This window comes from Chlamydotis macqueenii, chromosome Z, assembly GCF_036417535.1.
Source record: "Chlamydotis macqueenii isolate bChlMac1 chromosome Z, bChlMac1.mat, whole genome shotgun sequence".
NCBI lineage: Eukaryota > Metazoa > Chordata > Aves > Otidiformes > Otididae > Chlamydotis > Chlamydotis macqueenii.
In genome coordinates, this window is record NC_141593.1 from 63,598,002 (window position 1) to 63,620,881 (window position 22,880).

General features: G+C 38.7%; 1 protein-coding gene across 2 annotated transcripts in view; it reads right to left on the reverse strand.

Annotated features, from left to right (window-relative positions):
* SNCAIP (synuclein alpha interacting protein) overlaps positions 1–22,880 on the reverse strand; it is a 94,587-nt gene that overhangs the window by 26,609 nt on the left and 45,098 nt on the right. For both annotated transcript variants that reach the window (XM_086770312.1, XM_086770311.1), the window contains exons 3-6: positions 22,297–22,369; positions 8,139–8,998; positions 6,558–6,737; positions 3,261–3,374 (exon numbers count right to left, since the gene is read on the reverse strand). In XM_086770312.1, the coding sequence (XP_086626438.1) occupies positions 3,261–3,374; positions 6,558–6,737; positions 8,139–8,998; positions 22,297–22,369 (1,227 nt within the window). The remainder of the gene's footprint in view (positions 1–3,260; positions 3,375–6,557; positions 6,738–8,138; positions 8,999–22,296; positions 22,370–22,880) is intronic.

Sequence of the window (22,880 nt, forward strand, 5' to 3'; positions counted from 1 at the left end):
TCACTTACACCTAGGATAAATGAAAACATCATATATCAAAAGATATAATATATCGCTTTAGTAACACTCACATTGTGTATTTGCAAGAAAAGTGTTCTTAGGAATATGTTTATAGTCATCAACTCAATTAATTCAGACAAAATGAAGGATAATAAAAAAATGCATGAAATTAAGATAACGGAAAATAATTACAGTATGTAACAGGAACTGATAACTACTGATGAATCATTCAGTATATCTGATAATATTAAGACCTACAATGGTCTTATGTTGTAGCAGTGGTTAACATCCCTCTGGCATATTCTAGACCTACAATAATTCAAACCTCCCTAAAAAAAGATTCTGGGAAAATGTCACAATATGTAATTTCTGTTTTGGGACAGGCTGCAGACTTTGGCTCTGTCAGTTGGCTTTTGGAGCAGAAAGAACAACTAACAAAGACCATTTAACTCATTAAATGGACTACAAATGGAAGGATTAGCATGGTGAAGAGTACTGACTCTACAGCTGATCCTAGCCCCATCACTCAATATTTACTAAATAAGCTGCCCTTCCCAGTGTCCCTTCACAGCAGAGGACCAGGAGTGTGTGAAAACAATACATTATCCTTGCAGAAATGACATTAGACAGGAAGGCAAACATCCTGAGGTGCAAAAAAAGTGTGTTGTTAGGCATTTATGTATCTGAATGTCACATACTCCTTCCCATTGTGTATCTGAACGTCACATACTCCTTCCCACTGTGCACTCCAGCACTACACCACTGCCGAGTCGTGTACAGAAGCACAGAACCGCTTCTAGGTCCTCGGTTACGCTGTAGCTCTGGTTCCCCTAGACTCTCTGGTACTCAGAGGCAACAAACCCTTGGCATTCCCCACCCTCCGCCTCTTACCTGTGCAGTCCATGCTACCACAGCATCTGTGTTGGAAAGAAATTAGAGGTCTGTGAAGCTTCTAGTCAGGACCTCCTACATGCAACTATGACTGCAGCACCATCTCCTTCCTGTCACATGGTGACTGTGCCAGACACAGCTGGTACACAATCTGCCACGTACCCATGACTTTACCCAGCATGGAGAGGCCTACCAACAACTATGCTTGATTCTTGCATAATCTCATGCTTAAAGAAGCCCTTGCTAGGAAGTATGCTGACCAGACTACAGCTTGACTTTAAGCTTTTCTCTTCCTCCATCAGATAAACTTATGTGGTCCTTCTCTCACTGGACAAACATAATATTGTTGACATGTCTTTGGAGTCAGGTCATGACTGTAGTTTGATGACCTTTACCATAGAAGCTTTGCTACAAACTCCCTTTTGCTGCCCATTCTAAATTATATTTGTTGAAGAAAAATACGGTGCTCATGCCTAATGCCTGGGGAAACAGTGGATGGACTGACTCTTCTAGAAAATGATTCAATAACAGGTCTTCCTTGTAAAAATATTACTCTTGTAATTCTGCCAAGACCAGTGTTTACATGGATTATCTCTTGTGTAAGTAATGGTAAAATAAATTAAAGCTTCGTGGATAGTGCCAACTACGCATTTGAATTTCTCAGAGTTTTTTCTTCTTAACACAGTTGAGTAAGATACCTTGGCATCCCTTCAGTCTCAACATTCCCTCATGTTTGCAAGATATTTATGGATTATAAAAAAAGGATAATTGACATTACATGTGAACTTTCTTTGGCATTCAGCTAACTAAGAAAAATTGGCAGCAATTTATATATCACCTTTTAAAATTTCACGGGTGGCTGATTGTAGCTGGTGTCTCTTAACTGGTAGAGCTTCCGTCCTGCTCTGAAAAGAATTTACATAAAGTGTGCCAGATCTGTCCCTGGCAGTAGACAGCGTAGCTCACTGAAAAAACCCAAAGCTTCATTGGATTTAGTTTGTATAAATATCTTTAGAGAGGAGGACAAAATTAGACTAATCTACTGAAGATATGAATGTAAGTTCACATGAAATTTTCTTTTCCAAACTTTTTATTCCCAGTAGCTAATATACCTTTCTGAAATTCAGCTCTGATTTGGCTCCCTGCCTCCCTGTATTTAGTGCTAGGTTTACAGGCCAAACTAGCTATGGAAAGCAGGACACAATCAATCAGTATATCCAGCACGATCTTAACCTGCACCAGTAACATCTGCATAGCAAGTGAGTGGAGAAAAGGCAACAGAAGTCTTCATACAGCATCAAAACAAGGGTGTCTGTGTGCAAACAGAAACATCAGGAGAAAGGGTAGACTTCCAACTGCATCGCCTTCCAAACCTGCTCCCTCTCTTTCCCTACCCCTGCAGTAAATTCATGCTTGGACAGGACCAGTTAAAGCAGAAACATGCCAGAATTATTGTATGGCATTGAATGAGACAACCACACTTGTACAGGAAAGATAAAGATAATTTTCTTAGTGTTTACATTTCGCTTGTTCTCTACAAGTAAGAGAAAAAAAGCATTAGGACAAAGATAGTGAGTTTTCGGCATTTATTGTTAATGTCTGTTGAAGAAACTGCGTGATAAAGTAGTCCATCTGCCAAAGAGATTAGAGAAGAATAACTGATCACTATTCCTTGTATAGTGGATCCTGGAGAAGGTCCTTTGAAGAGAGGTTATTGCGAGGTCTACTTAGGAAAAACAGACTTTGTGGGAAGAGAATGTGGTGCGATTAAGTGGTATACGTTTCCCCAGACACTAGCAAAGCACCGAAATGCTATACTTCTGTGGTTTCTCATAATGAGATTTATAGATAAGTTAGGTGTGGAACAAGATTGGTTTAAAATGTATTTTTATATGTAATGCTAAATAAAACTCGCTAGAGCTAGACAGATGATGTTCAAGTTTCACCACACTTAATTTCACTGCCAAAATACTGAATTCCTAAATTGTCACAATTTGCCAAAATATTTCGAGATTAATCTCTCCTGGAAAGAGAATGTAAATTATTCCAAAATGTTTGATGATTTTCTGATGTGTCCTAGGAGTCCTCTGAGGATCATGACAGCTAATCTCCCTAGATGTTCTTAGGATTAATAGGTTGGTCGAATACACTAGCTAATCATCTTCTATCCATTACTTAAAGCTTAAAAAAAAAAAAAAAAAAAGACTTAAAAGGGAAAATACTGAAAAAATACACAGATTAAGTGGGAAAAGATTTTCCTATTATGAACACCTGTAATTAAAAGCCAGAAAATAATAAAGATGCTTTAAATTGAAATTCTTTTAGAAGCATCTAAATAATCTATTTGAAAAAGTAAACAAAAGTCATACCTGGCCATAGCAACCTGCATAATGAATAAGGCTTGGGTGGTCTTTTGAGCAACTTAATTCAGCAATAGCTTCTGTTTCACTCACCATCCACCGAACGCACTCCAGTTGACCATTCTAAAAAAAAAAAAAAATTAAATTCCAGTTCTTCCAGTTCAAAACACATCTACAAACAGAATTATTAAAATGTTAGGAAAATCCAGTTTGTGTGAAAATGTGTTCTTTTATCTACTTTCATGTAATGCACTTATTTATCTTTTCCTAGATCAATTATCATTTGGCTATTGGTAACAGCAAAATAAGCAATGTGAAAGTGGCAAACAGTAGCACACACACAATCTGGCACCTACTCTCAGACTGTTCAGAGCAAAACAATAGTTCTGTTTCTATCACTTGTACAGCAAGGCTTAATGACTAAATGAGATGATTTGCTGGAGCAGAGTGAACAGTTTCTCTAGAAACTCAAGTCTTCACTGATCACTAATTAAATGCATGCTTTCTAAGTTATTCCTATGTATACGGTACCTGAACACCTAATCCTCATGGGTTAGGACCCATCTGTAATTGATACCACTCAAACAAAGAGGTGGTTCTTCCCCTGAACACCTTTTAAAGCCTTGTCTCAAGATTTCCAGGCTGCTACGCACACTCCCAGCAGTTTGCAAGTTACTGTGAAGTGGGATGTAGATGCTTTGGAAACAGATGAACATTTTCTTCAGAGCATGTTTGTAGCCCAGTGTAAAGGCAAAAGTTTTTAGAAGCTTCTCTTGCTGCAGCCCCTTTTCAGTGATGGTACTTTGGTAAATGCAGTTTAACACAACCTACATTCCAGCTTGCTCTTACTTCATTTTTCAACTCTCATGTTCATAAAGGCTATTATATTATTTATAGCTTAAACAAGTATTTCAGTTGCTCAGTCAAAACCTCACAGAGGTCAACATACATAACATAAAAAGCTGTTTGTGTGCATAAAATGGAAAAAGCTATCACGAATAGGAAAGAAATATCCATTTCAAGTTTCAGTTTTATTTTTATAAAAACAAGGAGAAGAATGTAATAAATATTAACTCATTTAAAATTATAAGGGAGAAAGAAAAAATGGAATAAACTTTGATATTTTTCTTATTCCTTCCATATGTAATGCATGTGTATAAACACAAAAATGTACACCATTCTACTTTACTTACTTTCCTCTATTTCTCTCAATTTCAGTAATGAAGTAAAACAATGAAACTACTTGTATTCTTTTTATTACACCAGAAAAATCCTCATCATCATATCTGAGTTCAAATATTAGTAAGCATGACTAACTAATAGTTTAAAATTTTGTTTTCCTTTGTATCACAACTGGGTAAAATATTTTTGTATTTTTAAAATTAAGGTAAAAAATTAATAAAATCAAGTAACCTGCTAAATAAGATAATTTTGCTAATGTGGAAAGCATTTATCCACAAATAGTCAAAATAAACTATCAACATGATAGTGTGACTGGCCATAATGTTCCACTCCATTTTCACTCTGTAGGGTATAGCAAAAGGTCAGAGAGAGGTCTTGAATCAAAAGAATTAGTTTTAATTAATTAATTCTTCATGGTGAAATGTTATGCATCATTACTAAATTGTTGAAATTCTCTTCTGTGGAAATTTATGTTCCTGTACAGAAGTTTTCTTCTGTTCTGACAGCCATCATGCTTGTGGAACACAGGTGCACGTCCCACACGGTATAACATTATGGGAGTTACAATGGTACAAAGTAAGAGCAAGAAGAGTAGAGTCCATTCTATGAGTGTCCAAAACCACTTCGGGAGTAAGGATCAAAAGCTACAAAATTTATTTATGCCAAATTACTTTAAGGCTCCCTCAAAACTTTGCAATGATCCAGTACAAGTCCATCCATGCAGGTCATCATTAGGAATACTTGGGCCTGAGCACCACCACTTACATGAAGAACTCCATTACAGTTATACACTTTTCTGTGAATGTCCAAGCATGCTCAACTATTACAGAAACTAAAGGAACCTATTATTAAAAAAGCCAATCTTTCTGGAAAAAAGACAAAAGGTTTTATTGGCTTATAAACACATTATATACCTAGATTGAAAAAACAAGAAAGAAAATTATTTCAAACTAAAATTATAAGACTTTAAATTGGCAGACTGTAACTATTCAGTCTGGACACAGGCCAAGGTATTGAAGCTAAATAACTTACATTTATAATACCATTTACTTAGTACAACTAGATATGAATTTAATTTTATATTCATACATCTTGTCCCAGAAAAATTTAAAAACCTCAACCCTGAAACTTCCAGCAGGGTCCCAGGTCATTGAAACAATGTCTCAAAGATGCAAACCTGTATGCTGGAATCTACCAATCCTCTGTCAGTTTCTGATGTTTTCCCAAGAAGCAAATAACAACAAAATCCCAGAAAAAACAGAAACTCTTGTATTGTATTTCACCCTTTTTCTTGTTTCTTCTTAAGGTACTTAGTGGCTAAAAGGAATAGCATTCAACCATGCGATCTCACTTACTAAAGAGTCGGAATCAGTACGGTTAAATTATCAGCCTTCCTGTACATCGGTATGTTTTATTTTAGTGCAGCAACACCAATAATTTTCACATTTTCATACATAATAGGTTTCCCTTTGACATTAATTTTAGCAGTTTGTGGCAGGGTGTTCTGTGAGACGTACATTTTGACTTTGACACGATTGTTCTAGACAATCAAAAAGTTTCACTTCTAGATTTGGATGAGAGGTTTTTTATGCTTTGTAAACATGCTCTCATTGTTACGCTCTGTAAAGAAACAACTGAATATGAGTTAAATGAAAGTTCCTTAATATATATAATTTTTTTTAAAGTCAGTTAACTGATTTAAAAATTAATGTACCTGCATTGACAACAATATATAAAATGTCAGTGTTACACAGCTGATATCATGTTCTGCACAGTAATCCAGTCAACAGTTCTTTTTGCTCTCGCTTAACAAGACACTTGAAAAATATCACCCTGCTGGATATATTAATTACTGCCATCAAAGAACAAAACAAAATTACCTTTACATCACATTGCTGTAGAATCATAGAATGGTTTGGGTTGGAAGGGACCTTCAAAGGTCATCTAGTCCAACCCCCCTGCAAGAAGCAGGGACATCCCCAACGAGATCAGGTTGCTCAGAGCCTCATCCAGCCTGGCCTTGAATGTTTCCAGGGATGGGGCTTCCACCACCTCTCTGGGCAACCTGTTCCAGTGCTTCACCACCCTCATTGTAAAAAATTTCTTCCTTAGAGACTAAGTTACCTTTATTGCTAATCCAGCTGGAGTTAGCTGCTCAATGTTTCGTTCATTCAAACAGTCTTCACCCATCAAAGAAGTGAGATGCTGCAGGCATTCTGCATGTCCCTTTGATGCTGCTACATGCAACAGATTGTTGTCACACTCATCATGGATCTTATCCAGATTATCTGCTGCCAAATGTGGCTGTTAAAAAGGTATTATGTTAGTTACAACTAAGGATAAAAACATACACAGAATCTTAAGCCTCACAGCCCAAGACACAAGCCAAATACAAAGGTGTTTCCCCACAGGTGTGTTCTTTTATAGCTCAAAACCAGGAGCTTTTCACTTCACTGTACAGAACCTGGCTACTATTAGCAAAAGGATGCTCACTGGCTTTATTTACTGTGTACTGAATTTCTCCTTCTCATGTAATTGTCATACAGCAGTGCAAGATCTTGAGTAGCTTTATGTCTTTGTACTAGTTTGCTCAATGAAGTAGCTGCAAAAATACTGTCTGTTTTGTGTTTGCTTTCTCTCCTTTTCCTTTTTTTTGGCATTATATTGATGAGTAACAGAAAACATTCATGACTTCTAAAAAAAATTCCTGATTAATTTTGCTCATTACAAAAGTGGCAGCTTGTGTCAAGCACAATCTAAAATGTAGTTAAAACACATAACACAAGACTTCTATTTGATAGTTTGTTTCCATGAAAAAAATTGTTGGAATATTTACCCAAAGTACCACACAACCATGACCTAATAAATTTTTTCCCCTCCCTCAATCCCTATTTTGAGGTGAATTTAATTTGCTTTCATCTATTACTGAGCAATCTATTATTCTTTTCTGTCTCTGTCTAGCCTTTGAATATCTGCCTTTGTTCTTGCTGCTATGTCAATAGCATGCCTTTGTGCTTGAGCTAGTCTGGTAAACAGAGAAGCTAAACAAAAATCTAACAAAAACAGTTCTTAAACATACACTGTGCCTGTGCTACCCGTTCCGAGTAGAGATCACATGTTCTGCATTCATTGTGTTAACTTGCATCTAGTTACTTTGGAAACCATCATTGGTAGTGCCTGATCGGACTGCTAGAATTTACTGAAAAACTTCATACGGGTCAGAGGTCAACAAGGCTTTAGAGAAAGCTCCTGCCTGAGAATGCTGCTGCAGCAAGACAGCATAAACACTCCTGAATAATAATCAGAATACAACAGAAGCCCCTCTGTTCCCATCATCAGCCTCTAAATAACAACTGAGGTAAACCAGCAATAATTGAACAAAGTGACCCACAAATGTTGTCAAAGGCAAAACTCAATTAAGATTTAAATTCAGTATTTAAATGATCTCACTATATGATTTCAGTTCACTGCATAAACTAGCAATCTTGGCCACCTTTACATAAAACTAATATATTGGTTTTGCTACATATTTGATTTAAAGATTAAAACTTTCAATTTGGAAGCCCATATACTCAATTTCTAAGGACCATACAGTATAAAAAGGGCAGTGGTTCAACATACGCACTTCATCAGCTTTGCCAGCTTAATAAACCACACCACAGATCACTCTTATTCTATGTGTTTTACGAAAAAGATGATTCTTACCAGTAAAGATATTTGGCCTTCCTTCACAATGTTTAAGATGCTCTTAATTTTTTTCACCTCTTCACTCCTCTCTTCTGGGCCCCCTGCACTGCTCCAGTTCATACTCAGATCCTCTAGCTGCTTGCTTTCTGCCACTGCCGTCTGCAGGTGGAAAGTCCTCAGGTGGGAGTTTGGCATTGTCTTCTCAGTTTTGTGAGCATGAGGATCAACAAATGTCCTGCTGAGGAAGCCCTTGCCCTGGGCTTCAGATTCATGGACTGAGCTACACTTAACTAAAGGCTGGGAAAGCTCTAATTCTTCTGTTAAATGCTTGTGCTGATCAAGGACAATGGGCTGCGTTTTTCTCAGCTGAGAGCCTTTCACAGGAGACAGCACACAAAACTGCGTCCCGCCTGGCGAGGTCTCTGTGTTCCCTGCAGAGCAGGTCTTGCCACTGAGACCATTCAGTGTTGAACATACACCCAAAAGTTTTTTCTCAGGAGCTACCTTTGTAAAAGGAACAAGTTGCTGGCTTGATTTAATATAAGGCACATCCAATATTTCATCCATATCCAGGTCATAGTGCTCCAGCTCCCCAAGCAGAACAGCGGGCTCGATATTTTTGCTTTTAAGGCTCTCTCCTTCTGCTGGGCTCTGGTCATCATTTGGAGGTGCAGATTGAGAATCACTGCCTTTCTGGTATTCTCCCTTCTGGTTCTTCTGGTCATCACTTTCATTGTTCTCAGAGCTCTCTGGCTGGTGCTTTAATGGGGAAACTCTCTTCACTGGTCTGAATTTATTGCACGCATCTGCAATTCCTGTCGGTTTCTGTGCATTTCCAATAAGAGTTGAGACTCCACAGTTCCAGCTGTTGCTGGAAACTATAGAAACAGAGAAAGTGATTTAGAACTGATTATTACCAGACATGTGACATGACACATCAAGCTTTAAAGATATACCTGGCCAAACACTTGAAATAAGAATTACTTGATAACATTATACATTCGTATCTAAGCAGATTTAATGGCATTACTATCAAAACAGCTGAAGAACCCGACACTTGAGAAAATAAACTTTCTTCAAAAAGGACATAAGTTGTAACCAATTACAAATAAAGTAGTTTTAATCAAGTAATGGACATCAATAAGAGCCTAGTGGTGCTTACAGTGGTCCTGGCCAACTATGCTGGTTTTCACTCCGCTTTTTTTTTTATTGTACAGAGGTGTATCATAAGAGTAGGATGACTTTCTAGGAGGTCAAGAAAAGGGTTATTCAAAACTTTTTAGTGGATTTGTTTTAACAACAATTTAATTGTTAAGGCCTGTTATTTCTAGCAGATATATTTTCATATAAGAACTGGAAATTCATATGAACAGTGCCTGAGAGCTGGGACTATTCAGCCTGGAGTAGAGAAGGGTCAGGAGGAATTTTATCCCTGTGTATAATTACTTGATGGGAAGCAATGAAGAAGGAGCAAAGCTTGTTTCTGTGGTGCTCACTGACAGAATAAGAGACAATAAGCACAAATTGAAACAGGGAATTCCATCTCAACACAAGAAAACACTTTTTTTACTGTGAGGCTGGTCAAACACTGGCAGAGGTTGCCCAGAGACATTGTGGAGTCTCCATCCTTGGCGATACTCAGAATCCAACTGAATTTACTCCTGGGCTTAACTTGCTCTAGTTGACCCTGCATGAGCAGAGGGGTTGGAATAAATTATCTCAGGCAGACCCTTCCTCCTCTCTGGCAGACCCTTTAACTTGCTCTAGCTGACCCTGCACAAGCAGGAGCAGGACCATTGGAGTAGATGGTCTCAAATGGTCGCTGCCAACTTAAATGATTCTGTGATTCTCTGATCTGAAAATTAAGCTTACTTATTCAGGTGTGATGTTTCCTTTTCCACTTCTCCTCTGTATATTGGGCTTCTCTGTCAAACTTTCAATCTCTTTTATATATAACCTGTCTATATATATATATAGACACACACACACATACATATAGCTCTGCACCTTCCAGTCCTTTATTTCAGAACTGCAGGACATGGAGTTTGGCCAGTGAATCTAACTTGCAGAGAAGAAAAGAAGCTCAAGGCACCTGAACTCTTAATTCCTCTGAATTTTATGTCAATCCCACTGAACTTGCACTCTTTCACACAGTCCCACCTGGTGATATTTATGATCTCCATAATCAGTGGAACTCTGACAAAGAGTTTTCCTCATTTTATTATTTTCAGTTGAGGGGCAGCACTAAAACCACTAAAACCTCTAGGCAGTTTCTATGCCCCTTTCAATGTACACTAAGAGTTAATGCACTCAGAAAGTCAATAATACTGTTTAAACAAAGCAGATTTATTACATGGGCTAACTGCATATCAAGGAGATCTAATTTGTGGTCAAAACACACAATTTGCCATGAACACCTTCCTAAGGAAGCAGATATATACACTTTTAGTGCAACATTGATGTCTAAAGTGAAAGATTAGTATAGCTTTGTAGTTACAGATGTCAGAAAATTACCTTAATAATTTTGAAAGCGCCTAAGAATACATTGCCGAAGAAGAAATAAAAATAATAACAATCAAAAGGCATGTAACTTAGTGGGCCAATACAAAGAACGCAGTGTACTGACTTATTTATGTATTGTATAAGATTCTAGGTTCAAAGGCCTACACTTTTATGTTGGTTTTATTTACATGTGAAATTTTTTCCAAGTGATACAGGGAAATGGATACCATATGTTTCCCAGCTGTTTTGTTCTGACAGGAACTATTAAGCACTCAGTATGGAAATGAATTCTGTCTGAGTTTTATGAAAACACTGCTTTCAACACAAGGGTCTAGACAGAGCAAAAGGCGTCAACATTTTGTTTGTCGTCACTTTATTTAAGCTTACATTTATTTTGTTGCTTGGCTTTCTCCACTTTCTAACCTTAATAACATGCATTTACATAAACAACTGATGATAAAATTGTAAAATTGGACACTGCGAAGAAGCAATGACCTTTGTTACAAATCTGTCTTGGATCATTGTAAAGTCATGTACTTCTCTTTGCTTTCATTAGAACGGAGTAAGGTAATTTCATTTTTTTTTTCGTTGTTTTTCTTCTCTTTACAAACACTGTTTTGCCAGAAAACAAACTGCAACACCAAGAACAGTTAGCAATATTTTTACTGACTTAGGAACTTAATCTTCACGTAACTGGGATAATGAATTTACACGGCATCTAATAAAGGATGAGGTTATAGCATTTAACTAGATAGCAGTAGGGAAGCAAGCAAGTCAGACTGGTAGACAAAATCCTTCTTTGTGCTATTTTCTACTTGGGCGTTGTACAGGCTGCAGCAGTGCTTATGTAGTTACATCACGGTTTTCCCCTACACAGCACTGAAACCATAGGCCAGAGTAGACCAGGCCATGGCTTGAATCTCTTCCGTTCTGTTTTCAGATGTTTGCTCCCTGAAGAAGCAAAAGTGCTGTCTACATCCTCCAAAGCAACAGCACAGCAGGAGTTAGGCGAATAGTCTTCAACAGCTGCTCCAAGGGAAATCCTCTTGCTCATCTCTCCATGATTATGAACTCAGGCAGAGGCCATTAAAAGTCTGGGTCAAATAAATACTGTTTGATTCTTTTATAAACAACAGTAAAGGATGGTCTGAGTTTAAGGCAGAGGAGTAGAATGTGGAGCCGCTAACTTGATTCCAGAATCTGACAAATGATTCTGGTATAATCTTGGATAAGCCATATCTCTTCTATGCACCAGTATCTCAAATGCAAAAAGGTGATAACAACATTTTCTTTCCAATTATGTTGTCAAAATTATTTCTTTAACTTTTATTCACAAACATGAGAGATTTAGATGATCCCGCTGTTGTGTTGCTGAAGGAAAAAGAGAGAGAATTCATTGACATTAGTGAAGAAGTATTGTGCTGCCTGATAGACCTGAGGAGCCAAAACATTTCCTTGTCACTAAACAAAACAGTATCTGATGAAAATTTGCAAGGGTCAAATTTGCAAAAGTAGTTCTTCTATTATGCACTATGCTGTTCTTGAGGAAAAGAAAATGCAAAATGTCAATAAAGAGGCCTGTAGGCTTATTTATAGTTTCACCTATTTATTGATTTATTTATAGATGCCCTAGAACTACTGGGAGCCAATAATCAGAGAAGGGGACAACTAGGAAGCAACTTCTGTTGCAATTTAATCACTTAATCAGATTTTATTTTAGGAATCAAAATATACCTTGAACTTCCTAAAAAAGATCCTTGTAACATGTTTCCAATTGGAAGCATCTGTTGACTTCAGAGCATTTTCTCTGTGTCTAGGGCATGGAGGGGGGGAGAGGGGGAGCCTTGAGCTTTAGCTGTTATACAAGCATCTGTAGAATTACAGGGTAAGTATATGAGTTCTGTCCATCATCAAAACTACTTCATGCACAGATGAAACTTTATCCTTGTGACAGGCAATTTCTGTGAGACTTACAATCTAATGCCAAACATCAGAATACTTTTAAATTGTCCTAAGTATAATGAAAATAACAAAGAACTCAGCTTTTACTTCAGCTCTGAAAGGAAACTACTACTCAAATACATTGCTGGTGTGTGTGCAAGAGCCTGTCTCCTTGGCATATGGGTACAGTAATGTTCTTTAAATGATGATGGCTTAATGAAGTTCACAGCACTGGTGACACAAATAGGAGGTGGCACATCAGGATCATTACAAAACAAACTGAACATACTGTAGAATGGTATTTGTAGATGTTGCTGTGTCAGATCTTCATGATCCCAGAATGACTCTGTTGTGGTTTAACCCCAGTCAGCAACCAAGTACCATGCAGCTGCTTGCTCCTCCTCCCCGAGGGGATGGAGGAGAGAATCAGAAAGAAAGGAAAACTCATGGGTTTGAGGTAAAGACAATTTACTATGACAGCAAAGAAAAAGATAATAATGACAATAATAATAATAATGGATAATAAAATAGACAAATGCACAATTTCTCACCACCTGACAACCCGACAACTGGTAACAGCCCACCTCGAGCAGCAATCACAGAACAGAATCAAGAACAATCTCAGAACAATCCCGAAAGAAAGAGCAAGAGCGAGAGAGCTGCCCACCAGTCAACCCCTCTTATATACTGAGCATGACATCTACGGTATGGAATACTTCCTTTGGCCAGTTTGGGTCAATGCTGCTGGCTATACCCCGGCCAGTTTCTTCACCTGCACATTAACAAAACCTGGGAAGCTGAAAAAGTCCTCAATCACTTAGCAACACCTAATAATATTAGTGTATTATCAGTATTTTTCACATACCAAATCTCATACTAAATCCAAAACACAGCAGCTACTGGGAAGAAAATTAGCTTTATCCCAGCTGAAACCAGGACAGAATCACAGTGAAAGAGCACTGACTGAGGAAATTATCAAACTTCTAACAGTGTGTTTCTGTCACCATCACGACAAACTCATTTGGGTTTACACTTTGACCCATGTTCTGTACTCATGAATGCTGCTGTTGAGCAGCTGGGACGTGCAACAGCCACTGGTGCAGGCAAGCAGGAAAATAGTTGTAAAGATTTAAGTCATTTGCAGATCAGTTGACGATTGAGTCCCTTTTGCTCTACTAGGTCACTTGACATCTACACATCGGTTTAACAGGAATGAAAAAGAGCATCATGTCACTCCTGTTCTTCCATAGGTGGCAATCAGTGACCTCCATTGCTATGTAACGACCCTCAATGAGATCCTTTAACTTTTTTAGCTTGCTATCTCTGTTCCTTCCCAGCATGGAGAGCAATATCTTATAGTCAACTGTGTTGAACCACTGTCCAGGAGAAAAACTGGATGACTTCACTTTATCCAAACAGTTCTACCAATCATCAATGCTTCTGCCTAATGACCTGATCTGGACCCAGACTATGCTAACTCTAAATTCTCTGTATTTCAACCTTTCTTTCCTATGAACTCCATAACTTTGCAGTCACAAACCACAGTAACACTGTGAATAATGGAGAACAATATGCTACTTGGGCCCTGGAGTTGACAGTCCTGGACTACGGTAAGATTTTGTCATGCCTAATAGATCTTTCAATGGTCTATGAAGCTCTGAGGTGGAATTATGGTTATTTCTTGCTAACAAAGTGGGAGCACTATGGTTGCTTCCTAGTAACATTTCCCCAAAGTATTTTGGTTGTAATATTCTTTATTGCAGTATTCATTTGGAGAAGAGGTCCTTGAGCAATCCAGTATAACTGGAACTACTCTGAGCATATGAAGGTGGATAAGATGGACTTCAGAAGTGCCTTCTGATTTAAGCTATGCTATGATAAAGACATAACCACTCTGAAAGAATGCAGCCTGCCCACAAGTAGTAACAAGATTGGAAACAAAATGCAAAACTGACAAAGAGACAAGAGAAGACACTTTTTGTGGGCTACTACCTCAAGATCTTTCCAGTATGTCCTTGGAAATTCCCAGTACACAATACTGGGAAATACTCTCTACCCTTGCTGACAGCACAACAAGAAGCTTCTTTACCATTTGGGAAGCTTCTTTACCATTTGGGCTTCAATTGTTTACCTTCTAAAAAGGGTAAAGAGTAGGACCTTGGGAGCTACTGACCAGTCAGCCTCACCTCTGTGCTTGGCAAGATTGCAGTTGGTTTTCTTGAGAGAAGGGATGCCATCCAGAGGGACCTTGACCTTGAGGAGTGGGCTGATGTGAACATCACAGAATTCAACAGGGTCAAGTGCAAAGTCTTGCACCCTTAAGATGAGGGTAGTGAGACACCGGAAACAGAAAAGTTGTCAATGCCTCACCTCTGGAAGTGTTCAAAGGTCAAGTTGAGTGGGGCTTTGAGCAACCTGATCTAGTTGAAGATGTTCCTGCCCATGGTGGGGGGATTGGACTAGATGATCTTTGAAGGTCCCTTCCAACTCAAACCATTCTATGAATCTATAAATGAGAAAAAAAACTCTCTTAGGTTGATTTTGTTGCTACCAAAGGATGAATGCATTCAAATGACTTTCCTTTATGTGAAACTCTTCCTCATTGCTTTAAAAATTCACTTACCGTGGAGTGTACTCCACTTTCGATCAGGATCATTAAGGAAGTCTGGGATTAGCACTGAAAACTGTGCATATCTATTAAATATTTTTTTAAATGTAGTATGTCACCATATTGCTCATGTACTATATAATAATTTGGGAGCCTGCAGTAAGTCTATACAAAGATTCACGTTTGGAGCTTTACTGTCCTTTGAGCTTCTTCTTGTGATATGGCTTCAGCCATACTCTGGAATCAATTAAAACTTGTACTCATTCCAGGTCCATTTAGAGCACTGTGATTCTGACTTTGCACGCAGACACTGAGGTGTTATCTACACTAGGGAAATTTTTAGAAAATTCCTCATGGTTGTTAACACCGATTTATCTCAAACACTGGCAACAATATTGGGGCTCCAAGAGATGGAGGAAGGGATGTCTGGGAAGGTCGCAGTTGACTGGAGGTCAGTAAATGTGATGCTGATCTACAAGAAGGGCCAGAAGGAGGTTCTGGGGGACTACAGGTCCGTCAGTCTGACCTTGGTGCCAGGGAAGTTTATGATAAGCTGACATTCTTGAGTGGCATCACATAGCATGTATAGGATGTACACAGCATGAACCAGGCCCAGTCAGCATGGGTTTATGAAAGGCAGGTCCTGCTTAACTAACCTGATCTCCTCCTATGACAAGGTGACCTGTCTAGCGGATGAGGGAATGACTGTGGATATTGTTTACCTGGACTTTAGTCAAGTCTTTGACACTGCTTTCCACAGCATTCTGCTGGAGAAACTGGCTGCTCATGGCTTGGATGGGCATAGTCTTTGCTGGGTTAAAAACTGGCTGGATGGTCGTGCCCAAAGAGTTGTGGTGAATGGAGCTAAATCCAGTTGGTGGCCGGTCACAAGCGGTGTTCCCCAGGGCTCAGTATGGGGTCCAGTTCTCTTTAATATCTTTATCAGTGATCTGGACAAGGGGATCGAGTGCACTCTCAGTAAGTTTGCAAACAACATCAAATTGGGCACAAGTGCTGATCTGCTTGAGGGTAGGAAGGCTCTGAAGAGGGATCTGGACAGGCTGGTCTGATGGGCCAAGGCCAATTGTATGAGGTTCAACAAGGCCAAGTACTGGGTCCTGCACTTGGGTCACAACAACCCCATGGAATGCTACAGGCTTGGGGAAGAATGGCTGGAAAGCTGCCTGGTGGAAAAGGACCTGGGGGTGCTGGTTAACAGTCATCTGAATATGAGCTGGCAGTGTGCTTGGGTGGCCAAGAAGGCCAGCAGCATCCTGGCTTATATCAGGAACAGTGTGGCCAGCAGAAGTAGGGAAGTGATCGTGCCCCTGTACTTGGCAGTGGTGAGGCTGCACCTCGAATACTGTGTGCAGGTTTGGGTCCCTCAATAGAAGGAGTACATTGAGTTGCTAGAGTGCATCCAAAGAAGAGCGACAAAGCTGGTGAAGAATCTGGAGCACATGAGGACCAGCTGAGGGAACTGGCATTGTTTAACCTGGAGAAAAGGAAGCTGAGAGGAGACCTTACAACTCTCTACAACTACCTGAAAGGAGATTGTAGCGAGCTGGCTGTTGGTCTCTTTTCCCAGGTAACAAGTGATAGGATGAGGGGAGGTTTAGATTGCATATTAGCAAAAATTTCTTCACTGAAAAGGTTATCACATTCAGGAATAGTTTGCCCAGGGAAGTGGTTGAGTAACTATACCTGGAGTTATTCAAAAGGTGTGTAGCTGTGGCACTTAGAGACTCAATTCAATGGTAGACTTGGCAGTGTTAGGTTTAGGGTTGGACTTGATGATCTTAAAGATCTTTTCCATCCTAAATGATTCTGTGATTCCATGTCTCTTATATGCCAATGGATAATCAAAACCAGTTCCGAATGTCTATTTACTGTTTTATTAATAAAACTGAAATAATATTTAACAATTTTAACTGAAGGTGGCACTGTTTTACAGTTTTAATATATTAATAACTTCCAGGAGTACATTTTAGGGTTCTTTAACATAGGCTCCATAGTACAAGAACATGCATTAAAGAACAATCATGCACAGGTGAAAAGAGAGAGGGTTTGCTCCCATTTAAATGGAATTTGAAGCCATTCTAAAGAAGAAAAAAAGGGCAAACAGGATAAATAATAATTCATCCTTTTAAATAACAATGCATCTTTTCCAGGTACTTCAAACATTAATATGAGCCTCAGTGAATGAATAATTTTTCTTATCTTGGCTTGAGGAAGAACACTACAAAAGCTGTCACTTCTAAAGTGGAGAATATAGAAGAGGCCAAGAAAATTTCAAAATTAGTAACTTGAGTGTACCCTTCTTCAGACTGATCTAAGGATGTTAAAAGGAGATAGCAAGTAAAGTACTACCGAAAAATCAGAAGAGGTCATTCGGGCACAAAATGTGTAAAACAGGAAGAGTGAAGATGTTAAAACAAAGTAGGAAAGAGGTTCTATATAGCTATCACAAGCATCACTGCATACTAACTATTGTTTTTTTTTTCTGAGAAAATTCTTCAGTATTCTACCAAGGAATTATCCAATCAATATTGCATTGTTTCAGACCAGTTGGAGAAGGTCCAGAGGACAGCCACAAAGATGATAAAAGGGCTGGAGCACCTCTCTTATGAGGACAGGCTGAGAGAGTTGGGGCTGTTCAGCCTGGAGAAGAGAAGGCTCTGGGGAGACCTGATAGTGGTCTTCCAGTACCTCAAGGGGGCCTACAAGAAAGATGGGGAGAGGCTGTTCAGTAGGGCCTGTTGCGATAGGACGAGAGGTAATGGTTTTAAAATAGAGGGAGGTAGATTTAGATGAGATATTAGGAAAAAATTTTTTACAATGAGGGTTGTAGAACACTGGCCCAGGTTGCCCAGAAAGGTGGTGGAGGCCCCATCTCTGGAAACGTTCAAGGCCAGGCTGGATGAGGCTCTGAGCAACCTGATCTAGTCAGGGATGTCCCTGCTCCTTGCAGGGGGGTTGGACTAGATGACCTTTGAAGGTCCCTTCCAACCCTAACCATTCTATGATTCTATGATTCTATATTTATGTGGGAGGTACCTGGAGCACAACAGACCATGTGAAATTAATGCCATATAACACTGCCTCCAAATAAAATTTTATCTTAATTTCTCTTATAGCTAAAAAACTACCAAGAGCTCAAGACAGAAATTGTCTGTACTTTTATATTCACTGATTTCTTTCTTTTCCTCAGACAGGAAACCAATCTTCTGAATAATTTTGTGAATGACAGTTACTTTGGGAATGGATAAAGCAATGAAGAAGGATAATTGCTCGAGATTAAAGATTAACTTGGCTTTTATCAACCTGTGAATAAAGAATTAGAGTAGAATACTGTCCTAATTTGAGACATACATTTAATGACAACCAAAAGTCACAATAGCTGACAGAATATACTTCAACAATGATATGGCTCAGTGAAGCTTGTTGAACACAGATGTCTTGAACCGTTTGCTCAAGTGGTCTTAGAAAATCTGCCCAGAAAGCAAGCAAGCAATTTCATGCTTAATAAAAAAAGCATAAAGGACTGATTTCTGTTTCAGTTCATCACTCAACATTAGACAATGTCGGAAATCAATGGGCAGGCTGGCTAACACTTCATATCAGAAAAGTTAGTTAGCTAGGACCATTTTTAAATGACACTCTTTAATTTTCTATCTTTGAAGAAGAACAATGCCCATCTTAGTGGTTATTATGCTAGCTATAAAGACTATTCTCTTGAAGCATGATGGCAGAGAAAACAATTACCCAAAATTATTCTTTATTGTGATAAACCAGGATTTGCCTGACATCTTTTCTCCAATCCCATGTATCTTTAACCTTGAGTACTGATGCACATACTGTGGCTCCATGGATCCCGTGGAATTTTCCTGAGTCAGAATTCCCTTAAATCCAAGGAAGGACACCAAGGAGTAAGGACTAAGGCTGTACTGACTGCATGACTTTCACGCATATCTCACAAAAGGGTGAGGAGGGAACCACAGGAGCTTCCCATGGGTGGAGATCACTGGCCAGTGCTGTCTAGTAAAGGAAGATGACAGTGGAAATTCAGGGAGAAAAAACTACACATAGGGAAATCCTTTCTCAGACTTTCTAATTTCTCCTTGTCCAAAAGAACAAGTAATTTGAGCAAAAGTTACAGGCAGGCAGAAATAGTTAAAAAGAACAATCTGTTGAAAGGTCTGTATGAAGTGCTTGAGAAAGCACACTGACTGGTAAACACTGGTGTGTTTGCCTAGGATGAGAAGTGCTTAGAGTAACTTGAAAACAATGTAACCAAACACTTTCATATGATACTAACATATTATTCAATGTTTACATGAAATGGGGAAAGAAAATGGGATTTACAGGGCTATTTACTAAACTTATCTACAAACAATGAGTAGTAAGACTGCCATAGTATCAGCTGTATAATTAAAAATTGCAGTTCCACAAAGAGGAACTGTCTGGTTTAAATCTGTTCTAAAAATCCTCTTGGCAAAAATGGTTGTCTCCATATTTATACAGATATTTAAGTATAAAGTTGAATCTTATTTTTTCTATACTTTTGTCTTAAATGTCTTAGTAAACTAAATATTTTTCTGAGACAAAGTTGACAGAGAATTATTTTTCAGATTATTAGGGTGCAGACATATCTAATCCTATGGCTAAGTTATGCTAACATTTAGTTCTTTTAAAAAATAATTATTGGATAGTTCTACATCCACATCTTTCTCTGTTTTAAAAGGGAAATGCAGTCTCTAACTGAGCAGGAGTCAGTATGAGATAGAAGCTGGATCAGGTCTTTGGAAAACCTCTGAGTTTTTCTATGAGTAATTACTTCAGTTGCCCACAGAACACAGATATAAAATAGCCTGAATGTCATGCATACTAAAGATTTATCTTCAACAAAAACAGCACATAGCAACAATAATTTAGGGAACAACGTTTTAACGGTCTACAATATACGGAAGGCAAAAGACTGCATCAAAAGCAACTACGAAAAATCAACAGATGGGGCCTTACACAATGTTGATTGATGCAGCTCTGTTGGTATTTCAAGATACTCCAGATACTGAAGTCTGTACAGGCAAATAAAATTGTATCTTCCTGTTCAGCACTATACTTGGTGATTAAGCAGAGCGAAAATAAAAACATTTCAGTACTATTTCCAGTTCACCAAAACTCCTAAGTGATAAGTAGAGAGAAAAAATATTTTCAGTACTGTTTCCAGTTTGCCAATACTGTTATCAGTGCTAAAGACCTCTTCTTTGACTCAAGACTTTTAAACAAAGCTGTGAATTAACTTCCATTGGCAGACTCCCCAGTGCTACTACTGTCTTCCAGCAATGCCTGTGCTTGCTTCTGTCAACCCCTTTTCAAGGCAAAAGATGAGTGCAGATGTAATTAAAATCATAATTGAAAAGTGTTTGACTGCAGAAGCGGCCACGAAACAAGAGAGCTACACTGTAAGTTGTCAATATTCCATGGTCTTAAGAAAGAACTCATAACCAGTGCTTAATCTTTGCTATTAATCTGTGTTTTACTTTAAGACTACTGACTTTTTAAAAGAATATACTCTTCTTCCTGAAAACAGGTATTTATGCTGCCACTATGGCTGAGCAGTCCTCATGAACAGACCACCCAGTACAGTGTCTTAGTGTCTATTCTTGCTCTCCTTCTCTGGTTCATCTTGCTTTTGGAGCAGCTGAGTGAATGAGTGGCTTTAACTCTTTTTATGACAAGATGAGATAATGCCCTGACACCACATGATCAGCTGCTAATACCGACAAGCAGAGAAAGTAGGGGACATTGCAGTGGGAAGAAAATGGAGGAAGGGGATGTGGAAGAGATGAGGGGTTTACTGGGTGGGGAATAAAGGGATAGTGAATGGTGGGGAGGAGAATGGTTAGCAGAATGGGAGGAAGAAGGGTTTCAAAGAATGGTGGGAAAAACATTGGGAAAGACTTGGGGGGAAGATCAGGAGGAAAAATATGAAAAAGAACTGCGGAAGAATGGTGGGAAAGACTGGAGACAGAAGAATGTGAGGGAAGAAAAGATAAGCTCCGGGGAAATGGAGGTAAAGAACAGTGGCGTGAACACTGGGGAGAATGGAGATGAAGAATGGTAGGGAGAACAGGTGGGAAAACAGTGGGGAGAGCGGCAGAGAGAATAGTGGGGAGAACGAGGAAAGACAAATGGCAAGAGGAATGGGGAGAAGAATGGTAGGGAGAAATGGGGAGAAAATAGCTCTCAGAAAGTTTTGGCTTAGTCACACACCTTGGAAATTTACAACTCTCTGAAAGGAATTACAGAAATAAAAGCTGTCAAAGTATAGCACAGTTCTTAAGGCCTTCTATCGTCCCACAAAGTCCAGGTGTCCCATTTCTATTATAAAAGTATTTGATGAAACAACATTAATGAAAGTTCAATTAAAGCACCAGAAAGCACAATAAACTTTTCATAGCTCAACAAAAAGGCTCCTCTCACCAATCCATTTCTCCTCCATCAGGAAGAGAAAAACAAAAGGGGATTAATCTCATTTACAGAATGCAAAACAACACTGAATGTACTTTTTGTCAGTGGGGCAGGGGGAAGGTCTCCAGCTGGTTCTCATCTATATGCCATGATTCTTCATTTAGTTTACACTATTAAACTCAAAAACTCAGCTTTAATCTTAACTATTACAGTATGCCTTAGAGTAGATTCTATCATGTAGCATCCTTGATACAGTTTCAAACTCTGGCAAAACATCATCCCTCAAACTGGTCGTGGCCATATGGGTAGTAAATGTATCCAACATTTTTTCATTGGCGCCTACATTATTACGTCTTGTCACCAATGGTTTCTCGGGTTTTCAAGTAAATTGTTGCATATACTGTGGTTTGGAGCTGCTGAGATGAAGCCCTACATTTATCTGTATAAAGCCAAATCCTTTTTTGGAACTTTTTTTCCTTCTAATGAACTAACATCTGTTGGAAAAAAAAAAAAAAGTTATGTTTCCAGAAAGCTGTACAAAAATGAGAGAAAACAAAACAACAGAACACTGCCAAGAAGCTATTGTTGCCAAGTAGCACATGATAAAAAGCAGCCCAGAGGATGACGACTGGACAGAAGTGGGCATCATACCTGATCTGTCTTCATTTTGTGAATCACACCTTCTACATAATTCTGGGATGGTCTTGAGTGAAGTTACAGAATACTGTAAAAAAAGGAAAAAAAATGTACATGAAGTAATTAATTTAAAAAGATAAAAAGTAAGACTTTTAAGAGGTCCTGATGTCATGGGCACAGCCTAAATCTACCAACCTAAGGATATTTGCAGCAGTCTAGGTCTAAACCTAAACCTAGAGAGATCTTAGGCTGCATAAGAAAAGCAGATGGCATCTGCTTTTGTGTTCCACATTGAGGGATACCAAACAGACTTTCAAAGCTACAGCAAAGCATCCCCCCACCTCAGATTTCTCCTTCCTGCAGATCATCATTATTCAAGTCACAAATACATTTTATATATCCATCCTTTCTATGCGATGCAAGAGACATCAAAGGCGAGAATAGGTCTAGACTTCACAGTACATGTCAAAGGTCTCACTTTGCCCACTTGGCCATCTATTATTGTGATTATACTGCAAGATACTTCATGCTGAAAAATTAGAATTCAAGCTTTCTGAAACAAATATGTAAAAGTAATGCAGAATATTTGCACCTTAGAG